The sequence below is a fragment of the Limulus polyphemus genome, unplaced genomic scaffold, assembly GCF_000517525.1.
Source record: "Limulus polyphemus unplaced genomic scaffold, Limulus_polyphemus-2.1.2 Scaffold614, whole genome shotgun sequence".
NCBI classification, from domain to species: domain Eukaryota; kingdom Metazoa; phylum Arthropoda; class Merostomata; order Xiphosura; family Limulidae; genus Limulus; species Limulus polyphemus.
In genome coordinates, this window is record NW_013666224.1 from 212,546 (window position 1) to 224,602 (window position 12,057).

At 32.4% G+C, this 12,057-nt stretch overlaps 1 protein-coding gene across 5 annotated transcripts in view; it reads left to right on the plus strand.

Moving 5' to 3' along the window:
* Window positions 1–12,057, plus strand: part of LOC106459473 (cholesterol 7-desaturase-like) — a 51,830-nt gene that overhangs the window by 28,354 nt on the left and 11,419 nt on the right. For all 5 annotated transcript variants that reach the window (XM_022385967.1, XM_022385969.1, XM_022385965.1 and 2 more), the window contains 3 exons: window positions 8,206–8,392; window positions 9,110–9,305; window positions 11,362–11,550. In XM_022385967.1, the coding sequence (XP_022241675.1) occupies window positions 8,237–8,392; window positions 9,110–9,305; window positions 11,362–11,550 (541 nt within the window). In that variant the 5' untranslated portion in view covers window positions 8,206–8,236. The remainder of the gene's footprint in view (window positions 1–8,205; window positions 8,393–9,109; window positions 9,306–11,361; window positions 11,551–12,057) is intronic.

Genomic DNA, 12,057 nt, shown 5'->3' on the forward strand with positions numbered 1-12,057 from the left:
ATGACTATATTGTTTCCGAATGAGTAACAATACCTTGGTTTTAGCTGAACTATATGACTATATTGTTTCTGAAAGATTAATAATACTTTGGTCTTAGCTGAACTACATGACTATATTGTTTCTGAATGAGTAACAATACGCTGGTCTTAGCTGAACTACATGACTATATTGTTTCTGAATGAGTAACAATAATTTGGTCTTAGCTGAACTATATGAGTATAACAATACCTTGGTCTTATATCTTTTTTTATTTTATTTTTCAAAGGACATATAATAATCAATTAATTCTTCAATTCCTTTAAGATAATATTATTATCTGAAAGTGAGTGGATTTTTTTTCGATCAAATTGTTTTAAAAGGCATTACTTATCAAGCCCTTTTGAGTTGAAAGGTTTCCAGGGGAAGCTTTCCCTTAACACTAAGCCTCGGCTAGAGAGAAACAAAAATATGTTGTTCAAGCCTTATTTCAAATGGCATACCCATTTGATGTGAATGTTCTTTTAATATATTTTCTTTCTCTCACTGTCTAATATTCTACTAATCGCTGGAATTTCAGGAGACAATACGCATTCACTTGCTCTCTGAGTATAATTTTCAATTAAAATAATGTTTTACTAATTACTACCTCATATCAGGGAACTTATCAGTGAAAATAACATTTGAACACCATGTTCTTGAATTAAATACACCAATTCCAATTAGGCTTAACTAGCTTCTTAAGTTGCTGAAGAAACAAGATATTATTTGACACTCATCTAACACTGTGGAGTGAATTGAAGAAAGATTCAAATTAAAATCAAAATATTGCTGTATTTTTTAACGAGTATATGAAGAACTTTATATATCTATAAACCTTATGGAATAAAAATAGTTGACTTGTAAATAATAAATAAACTAGTTTGATATGAAAAATGTCTTATTTAAAATCAGAAAAACAAGCAGGTTCAAACTACAGCGGAATAGAGGCGTCAAACGGTATAATCAGATTAATGTTACCTTCATGTTCTTCTTTAAGGCTCCCACAAAATGAAAATCTTCACCTTTTTTTTTACTTAGAGGAAGGAAATAAATATTAAAATACCACACTAATAGTATTAATTTTTCAAATATTGACTAGTTAGTCTATTGTACTGTTGTATTGTTTTTTCTTCTTTTGTTTAGCTACGTGTAGCTGTTTGTGTTCTGTCCATCGCGGGGAACTGATCCACGGATTTTAGCGTATTAAGCCCGTAAATTTATCGCTGGGTCGTCTGTTGTACAGCGAATCAGTTAATTAACTAAACTAAATGAAAATGGTATATTTCCATTATTCATAGTGTCACAGGTTTGGAGATAAAGTATGCATGGTTGAAACCAAATAAACAGACGAAACGACTCATTTAACAATTGCATCTGTTGGTCATTTCATGGAACACATAATAACACTTGAAGCTGGAGGTGAATATTTTGAACATCTTCTATGAGTTTCTGCCTCACCTTAAAATTTTAATCTGTGGCAATATGCTATGTGTTAAGACGTTCCGTGGTCTTTTGAGTTACAACATCCTTCATGGCTACCATTTAAGTGATCTTCTAAGTCATTATGGTAAGTTACAATATCCTTTATTGTGGCCCTTCAAACTTCTTTGGGGAGTTATAACATCCTTCACGAGGACCCTGCAAACAATTATGAGGATATCACATTTTCATTTGATGCAGTTACTTTATAGGTTCAATTTCCAATGGATATTAGATATATATATCTTGTTATATACTTATGATGGGATTGATTTTTTTCCCAATTTTTTTAATTTTGAATAGAACGAATGATAATGTTGTCAAAGTTTAAACTATTTTTGTTAATTAATTGACTTGCTGTTTTTGTCTACTTATTTCGGAAAGCAGAGACTTTATCTAAAATATATGTCATGATAAGGATCTGTATATGGTCGTTCATCTTGAGATAAAAAAGTTTGATGAATGAAGTTTTAAAATAGTAATTTTCTACTTTATATTCGCTTCTTGTTCAAGTTTCCGTTTCGTTTTATATTTATCATGTTTGTCTATATAAAGAAAGAGAGAGAGAGAGTCACGTGCGAATGAATAATCAATATAAACTTACTTTCAAGTTTTAAGTTACTTTTGATAATCTATTATAAAATGTTTCCTTCATATAAATTTAATGGCATAAGTTTCGTACAATCCATAAAAATCTCCTTATTGTGTTGTCGATTTGCGTTTGAGTATGTTTACATAAAAGTAAAAAAATATATAGATTCCTGCATTTAGCTGTTTATAATTAGATTGTTTTGCTTTCTTTGGGTATTTTAGTTTTGAGTTGCAGGTAGTATTTTCAATTGTCCTTGTTATACCGCCATCTCGTGGAATGTACTTAAATGATGTAACTCTAGAATATTTCTAGACATTCATAAGTGTTACTGTTCATTTTAGAGCAGTTAAAAAATCTGCATTATCTCTATCACGGGAAATGAAACCTCGGATTTTACCGTTGTAACTCCGTAAACTTACACGTTATCTACTGGGAGGGGGGGCAACATTCGTGATTAATTTACTAGTACTGTGTAAATTAACTATAACATCTCTGTTAGTCAATAGCACCATAGGATTAGAAAGATTCTCGTGGAATATTCATTATTTCACTTGTATTTAGCTAGTAGATACACATGTTCTTGATTTTCTAGTAATTACCGGATACATATATTTTGCAGTTGCTTTTATTTGTTGTAGTTTATATATTTTGATACGATTGTTCAGTTGAATTATCACAGTTTCTTTAAATATATGTATATTAGCCATCAGCTTCGTTAAATAATGGTAATGAAAATTCTGACTCAATAGATAAATTTGATTATACACGATAAGTTTTATTTTCCTTAAAATAATTACATTCATCGTCTTGAGGCTCAATCATGTCACACATTAAGTCTAGATTACGGATTATTAGGCAATCTGTCGACAAGAATGTTTGAAAATCATTTTAGATAATTAGATTTAAACCTCATGAAATTGAAATTTTAGCAAATGCGATAAAATTTTATCTCACGTAACTCAGTGTACTTTACACAAAACACAGTTCATAGATCTATTCCGTATGTCTACAAATAGTGTTAGAACTTTTATTGTCTCATAACTCTAGGAATTAGCATGGTATCAAACGTCTAAACACAATTTAGTATGACGATTTACACATTGTCCTGTTTGCCGAATTGTAGTGTCAGTAACATTACGTGACATTTTAACAAAATAACTTTTATGTTCAAAATTTGTGAAAAATCTGCACTTCCACAGAATATTAACTTACCTTTGAGAAGTACGATAACCTGATTTGAATAAACAAAACAAAATTATTTAAGATTTATAAATTTTATTATTGTTAATTTAAAATAAATAATTAAAACATACATACATAAAAGCATAAATATCCTTTTTGTATCTTTCAGAATACTCTTCAGTTTCTAAAATAAGGCTCTCTCTCTAACAAGACCGACTTAATCAATGTAAAATTTCCCACGTTTTTTTACCTTAAAGTTTTATAGATGTTTTAAACTCCCTCTGTATGTTAAACTATGTAACATTTAATGTGGTTCTAAATTTATCAACAAAACTCATTTTCCTAAAATAATCTCTTATTCGTTTCTAAAGAATATCAAATAGGAAATACTTCGAACAAAGGTTCTTGCAAAGTATGATATTTTTTCTGTAATTGACCCGGCATGGCCAGCTAGTTATGGTGCTCGACTCGCAATCTGAGGGTTCTGATGTACGGTACAGCAGTCATAATTCTTCCAAACATTTAAAGATTTTAAAGAAATTACTACTACAAGTAATGATTTAAGCTATACGTCTGTTTATGTTTTTCTTTCCATCAGTTCTCTTTGTGAGAAGTTACTTATTGTAATCTCCTTGTGTGGGCACCATTGGTGCTAATTAGGGTGTTGAATGAAATTTGGTATATCTGGAATGTAGTACATGTCTTAGGCACTGCCAGTGATAGCAAGATCCCTTCAAATTTATTTACTAGATTGCATTCAAATATAGCATGTAGTTCCTATGTATATATACTTGTCTATATGTAAGTACATTGTGTGTATGTGTATGGTTTGTTATATTAAGTTGACATACCAGTACTATAATTTTGTTTTAATTTCCTCAGTTGTTCCAGAGGATTATAAATTGTAAATCAAAAAAAGGTTTACTGTTATTTAGTTTGGCTCAAAATCTTCATTGCTTTCACTGTAATTTATTTTTTTATTATTTAGGGAGCATTATAAATAGTTATGTTTTTAAAAGAAAAACTACTATTGTTATAAGTAACACATTCAATTGAACTAAACTATGCACGCCTATTTAAATATATTTACACATGGCTTGTGTATATCGTATATATACATATATATTATTCATACCTTCAGTGTATAGGATGCAAGCAGATTTTTACAACGAATTTTGGGGTAAAAAAGTGCGTCTTATACACCAAAAAATACGGAAACTTTATAAAAACATGTTTTCAAGCAAGAAGTTTTTGATACAGGTGGAAGTTTAGAAAGAACACATTAAAATGATTAATACTTTACATTTTACAGTACAGTCTGAAACTAATAAATCAAACAACTTATTGTACTAGGCTATGTTTAAGCAGTACTTAACAATAACCAGGTTTTTTATTTTTCCTTTTCAGAGCTTCCTATCTAGCTAGAGCTAGCCATAATTAAACAGGAGTAGTTACTGTTATTAGTGGATATCTAGTAAATTCTGACAAACACACTTAAATAAGCAAGCTATTCAGCAACTGTCATTTTCTTTGAGAAAATAAAGAATAATGAATGTTAACTTGCTGTAACTTTTTTTTATTAATGCAGTCTTACCATAATTTTATGCATGCAACCAGAATGTTTTTTTAAGGAGGAGAGGCTCACTTTCAATCCACAAAAAGGATCTCTATGAATATTATTGATAAAAAAATAACATACTATTTATATTGTAGATTAAAATACTTATAGTTTTAAAAGTAATTGTATAGTATAATAGGAGATCATTTTTTATTTTTTGCCTTATTTTTTGAAATTATTATATGTATTTTTTAATATATAACACATAGGTCATATATATAGATAGTAATATATATCACACAGAAAATATTAAGCACAATATGATGTATAGGAGTTCTCGAGTTTTACTAAACCAATACCAAGAATATAAAATAATACCAATATCAGTCCTCTGGGAATTCACCATTTTATGTATGTGTATAATTCCATAAGTAGGGTGTGATTTTGTAACTTTATTTTTTTTTCTAGTTCAAAGTTTTAATTATTAATTTATTCTACCACGTTTTTACAAAAATATTACCTTTCCTGCACTTACAGTTTTAAAATTAAGATAAATGTTGGATTTTATGTATTTCTAGTATATGAGTGTAAATTTTTAAGTCCATTTTTAACATCTGTTTACTGTTGCACTGATGTGAAAGCTGTCTGTTACAGTAACCTATAATGTTTAGAGCAGTCAAGTAATCCCACCATATGAAATTGTATTAGCTTGGTGCAAAACTACCCAAGGCCAGTAGATATAAACTCACAAGTGAAATTTACAACCCTGCTGCTGGATGAGTATGTGTAAAGTGGGTTTGAAATCGTTTAGCATTTAAACATTAGCTAAGTGTGAAACATTTAGACATCAAATACAGTATGTTAGACCACTGAAAAAACAGGGGAAAGTGTACACATAATGATGCAGAATAGAGCAATTTTACAAAAGGATTTTTTGATGTGCAGAGTTATCTAATAAAGATAAAAACGTATATATATATATATTTCAGTATAATTTTGATTGCATTTTGTTGTGTATTGAAAATAAGAACTACTATTTTTAAAAGCCCATTTATTGATTTTTTATGTTAATTTATGACTGAAAATTGTAATGGTTGATGATTGTTAAGATCATGTATAGCAAGTCGAATGATAGGTAGGTGTGATAATGTTTTTAATTGTCATAGTCGATCAACCAATTTTCTAATAAGTTACTGCAGTGCCAAAAGCATTGCTTTGCCAAAAGCATTGCTTTGTCAAAAGTAAGTAACTGTTGGCATGTATTATAACAGCATTACACTCAGCATTTCAGAAAGTTTTTGAATGAATTCTGTTCCACAAAACATGTGCAGGAACAATTGAGATAAAAATAAAGTTTTTCTAGTTTGGTTTTGTTTGATATTTTGGGCAGATGCCCTTTACCAGGCAGTAAATGTTAAGTTTTTATGCAACACGGTATTTAGCGACTAACAAACAGCGTGTGCCTGAAACATTACACAACATAGATTGGAATATAAGTTTTTATTTAGATGTGTCAATATATCATTTATTACCTTTTATCCAAATTATTTCAGAGAATCTGGAGGTTTTTCTCCTCCTCTCCAACGGTATTTTCTTATTTTGATGTTTTGAACTCTTTTGTGTTTAGAACAATATATACTAATTTTTAAAGTATCAAATTGAATTTATGTTCAATAAAAATCTTTCAAATGCGACTGTAGCTTTTTTCCCCCCAAAACTTTGTCTTCAAAATAAGGGTGCGTCTTATATTCCGAAAACTACGGTATGTAGAATATTATAAGTAAAAACTGTCTTGGACAAAAGGAAATACTACAACCCTAAAACACTGCTGCTCTTACATTGGAACATGACGCTAAACACTTGTGTTCTCCCAGTACGAAACACGTGAGTTATTGCCACCCCCCGCCCCCCCTAGGTGGCACAGTGGTATGCCTGCAGGCTTACAACTCTAGAAACCGGGTTTCGATACCCGTGTTGGGCAGAGCACAGATAGCCCATTGTGTAGCTTTGTGCTTAACTTCAAACAAACAGACAAACGTGAGTTATTAAACCCCTGAGTTGATAAAACGGATGAGGTGTTTAGCTGATGTATAGATATTACATAGTCTAGTATATCTAGGACTAGTCTTGATATACACTGTTTCTACTTTTGATTGTCAAGGAGATTTCCTAGTAAGGAAGATAAAAAATATAGTTATCTTCCTTTCATTAACAACATCATTTCGATACCAAATTATTTGTCTGTTTGCATTTTTTTTTTTTATAAACGAGTACAAGATTAATCTCAAACAACTGTCCATCAAAACGTGAGAGAAAGGTGTTACAAGTTTATACATTTTACTTCAACGTATATGTAATTTTCAGATTAAAAATTTTATAGGTCATGCGAAAAATAAACACTGATTATGATAACGGCTCAGAATTCCACCCAAAAGACGCCAGGCAACAGTGGATTAAAGCTATTTCCTTAAAATTCCGCAAATATTGAAAATATACATAGATTTAAGTACGGAGGAACAAACGTGCTATATTCGGTGAAAAGAAAAACAATCCTAGTTTTTAATCTTGATATATTTTTTTTTATAAATATACGTGAATATTTCCTTAAACTTTGTAACTTTCAGGTTGAACAAAATGGATGTAATGAATGCAGTGTTTCCATTGTCTTCAGTATTTTGGTTTAAGTTAGCATGGTGTACATAATAATTATACAGACCTGCGATGGTGTTATTGTCTTGAAATTTTTACATGTTCTATAGTAATTCTTGTACGCTGAATCCGAAAATGATATCCATTTTTGTCCATCCCGTACAGATTTTTCACAAAACGTCATACCTCAATACGTAAAAGAAAGACCACAACACGTAGTTTTGAGACTTAGACTCAGATTTCACAAAACAAAAATCACTATGAATGAGGATGCGTATTCGTTTGACATCAGTGTTCTTTCCATTACTTCAGTTTCTTTGTATTTTTGTTAACAAACATAATAATAAGAAATGTTCATTGTGATAAACTAAATAATAATTGGATCTAAGTACGAGTTTTTTCTTCCCGATTTGTAAATAATCCTTACGTGATACAAAAAAAATATAATTTTCTAAATCTACGTAGCTGAATTATAGAAAATCGGTTATTAAAATCAAAACAACTTTTTATGAAGTTTAAGTTCGCAGATCTGTGTTATCAATGAATGAAGATGTAAAAAAAACAAACAAATTTAGGCTTAGTTAATAGCTATACCCCACAGTTCCTAAGTAAATAAAGAAAACTGAAAAATCAGTAAGTGTCCTATTAAGTGTTTTTATTTTAAACGAACGCAATTTGGATCCATTATTTTCCATTTTACTGTTTTCAATCAATTTTTACCATACAGGTCTTCCATCAAGAGTGTATTGAGAAACGAAATGGAGGTGAACGACCTCACGACTGGATTGCGGTTGCTAATGGATGGACTACTTTGTTTACTGGTACCCCTATTCTCTCACCTTCTAACAATCTTGCTGACCTTGATATTAGGTTATATAACGTACTGGAGTATACACCGTTTAGAGAGGGCACGGGTACGTAATTCACGTTCTTCTGGTTTCGTACCTTGTATTATAAACAACTTGGTGTGATTGTAAATTGAAATATTTCATATCACAATCTTTCAAAAGTTACCAATAATTCTTCCAATGACTGTAAACATAAGTGTATTAATTATATCCTGGATACAATTCATACGATATGTATCACTTACTTTTTTCTTTTTCTTAGAAGAAAACCGACGTTTTTCGATGTTTTTACAACAGATCTTATATAGTTTTCTAGTGTAAAAGATGAGCCAAAAGAAATTCACAGATGAACAGTTTTTGTTGCCATAGTGGATTGTTTAAATTGACTCGTCTGCAGGTATAGAAGCAGGGTTAGTAGAAGAAAAGAACTTTGAGGAAAACTTGATGCTACCAGACATAAAAGGAATAACCCCATTACCCGTTTTAATACTTTCTTTTGGTCAACGAGCTAAATTAAATATAAAGTTATTATTATTTTTTTACCTTGAGAATTCTTTGAAAAACACTCAGACTGCCGCTGTGGATTGTTAATATTTCTTCTCGGTATAAACAAGAGATTCTGAGAAAATATTACAATGCTGCTATTGGATTTGATAAAAATCCAAAAAGTCATTATGCAAGACCAGTAAGTTTATCGGGGTCTCAAGAAACGTCTTTTTGTTATTTGTCGCGCACGATTTTTAAATGTCTGGTATCTTCTATATATGTGTTGATTCTGTTTAGGACATGACGGAAGTTGGGTTTGGTTATCTCCAAGGTAAAAAATCCTCTCGTCGACATTGTTTTTCCGGATTAGTGAAAGATGTAGTTAGTAACCGGAAGCCTGGGGAAACACCCCCTGTATTCCCGAACGGCTGGTTTCCTCTTATAGAATCACGTGATCTTCGAGTTGGGAAAAGTCTTCCCGTGACTGCATTGGGTAAGTACTATTTATAGCTATGATTTCTTAGCAGTGGTATCGTTCAGACGCTATGTATACACTTGTAATTTTACATTAGAAAAACATTACATTTAAAACATTAAACATATATTATATGCAAGGCATGTTTTAGAACTACTAGTCAACAAATAATATGGGCCGTGTATGATTGTGTAAAGATAGCTAGTTATAAATACCTCAACATCCTATCTCTTACGCTTAGAATATTTTTATGTATATTTTTTTAGTTTGTCTAATGACTTGAGAGTATTGTAATTAACGCGCTTAATTTTAAACGCAAAACAGCACGATGGACTACCTGTGTTGTACCTATCATGGGTATCGAACTTCAGGTTTTAGTGTTATACACACTCAGCAATATTGAGATCTGGGCTCTGTAGAGGCCTCATTACCCATGCAGTATTGAGATCTGGGCTATGTAGAGGCCTGTTACCCATGTAATATTGAGATCTGTGCTATGTAGAGGCCTGTTACCCATGTAGTATTGAGATCTGGGATCTGCAGGGGCCTCATTGCCCATGCAAGGGTTCCATCTGCATCCTTTCTACTAAAATACCGTTTTACTTCGTTCGCTGTATGTCTGGGATCGTTATCATAATGGAAAATAGAATTTCTCCACTAAACGACGTCCAGAAGGAACAGGTTGGCGAGCGACTATGTGCTTACACTAGGCAGAATCCAGGACTTCATCAGCACAGTAGAGATCACCAATCCAATTGTGGTTAAACTTGAATGCCATCTCCGCCATGTTTACCGATTCTTTAGACACACACACTTAGGTGGTCCCTCCCCCTTTTTTGCAAGCATAAGTCTCTTGTTTGTTGCTTTTCCGGAACAAAGGTTTTCTTGGTGCCAAGCATACTTTTAGCTCTTCTTAACGTAATTGGCATCACACTGCGCAAGGGTCTACAGTGGTTTCTTGAAGTTATGCTGCAAGGCAACTGCTAGATATATGTCTGTTTCTGAGTGAAGTAAGTTTAAGGTCCTTAAGATCTCATCTTGAAATCTTGGGAGGTATTCTGGGCCTGTCATCAGCCGTAACAGTTTCATTGTCCATTTTGATTATTCTTTGAACTCAAGTTTTTGACTGTAGCCCTCATTATGTAAAGCTATCATACTAAGTCATAATTCTTCAGAAAATGTACACCTCGGAGCCAGTTATCTAATTTTTACCAAAGGAAATAATAACTCGGTTGAGGAAAAAAAAAGTTGTAACACTTTTAAAATAGAAAATGACTAGATGCATGGAATACTATTTGATATTACTGTAATATCTGCAGATTTTGGACGTCCAAGAATTACGTACTCCGGTTTTCATAAACATAACTACTGTCAGTTTTGAATTCTCAAATATTGTTTTTTTTCTTTTTCGAATTCATTTAAATCAAACACGTGACTTTGGAAGGTATTTAAATCAACAAGGTTTTTAGGTTGACATTAGTATTATATTTCATCTTGGATATCTTTTGCACAAGAGACTGAATGGTGGTCTGTAACTTATGCACAGCAGTGTGTGTGGGTGTACGTTTCTTAGGCACAATTAGGAGTCGGAGGTCGTGTCTATCTATAGGGGAAAAGAACTCTCCATGATTCATCGGTTTACTTTTTCTTAATACAGATCTAGTTTTATCCGGACTGCATTTTTGTAACAAAATCTTATTATTACATTATTCTTTGTTGTTGTGAAATAACGTTATTATAGGCGATTTATAGGTAAAAGTATCACAATGTGGGTATCGCTAATGAACTCGTTAGATTTGGTTTGGTTGTTGTTTAAACACAAAGCTACACAGTAGACTATCTGTGCTCTGCCCATCACGGGTATCGAAACCAGATTTTTAGCACCTATCATTGAGCAAACTGACTGGAATAAATGTTTGAGAGATATATTATTTTCTGACACAAAATTAGTAGTAAAATCATGTAGTCGAATCGAAGCAACAACAAAATAGAGCACAGGTGATACTTGTTTCTTGATTGGTTGGTTATTCATAATTAACTTACACTCTTCAATTACCTAGCTGTTTCTTTTTAGGAAAAGAATTTGCAGTATTTCGAGGACACGACGGTCAGGCCTACATTCTTGATGCACATTGTCCTCACCTGGGGGCACACTTAGGTGTCGGGGGTCGTGTCTATGGAAACTGCCTGGAATGTCCCTTTCACGGCTGGAGGTTTAAAGGAGAAAATGGTGCCATTGAAAGGATCCCTTACGTTGAAAAAGGTTAGGACTAAAATCCTCGATTACGATTGAGTATCGTAGTAATGTATCATCAGTAAAAGGTACGCGTGGTATGTCTACTAACGCGCGTTTATATCCAAACGCTAAATGTACGCGTGCTATATCTACTGACACATGTTTATATCCAAACGCTAAATGTACGCGTGCTATATCTACTGACACATGTTTATATCCAAACGCTAAATGTACGCGTGCTATATCTACTGACGCATGTTTATATCCAAACGCTAAATGTACATGTGGTATGTCTACTAACGCGTGTTTATATCTAAACGCTAAATGTACGCGTGGTATGTCTACTAACGCGTGTTTATATCCAAACGCTAAATGTACGCGTGGTATGTCTACTAACGCGTGTTTATATCCAAACGCTAAATGTACGCGTGGTATGTCTACTAACGCGTGTTTATATCCAAACGCTAAATGTACGCGTGGTATGTCTACTAACGCGTGTTTATATCCAAACGCTAAATGTACGCGTGGTATGTC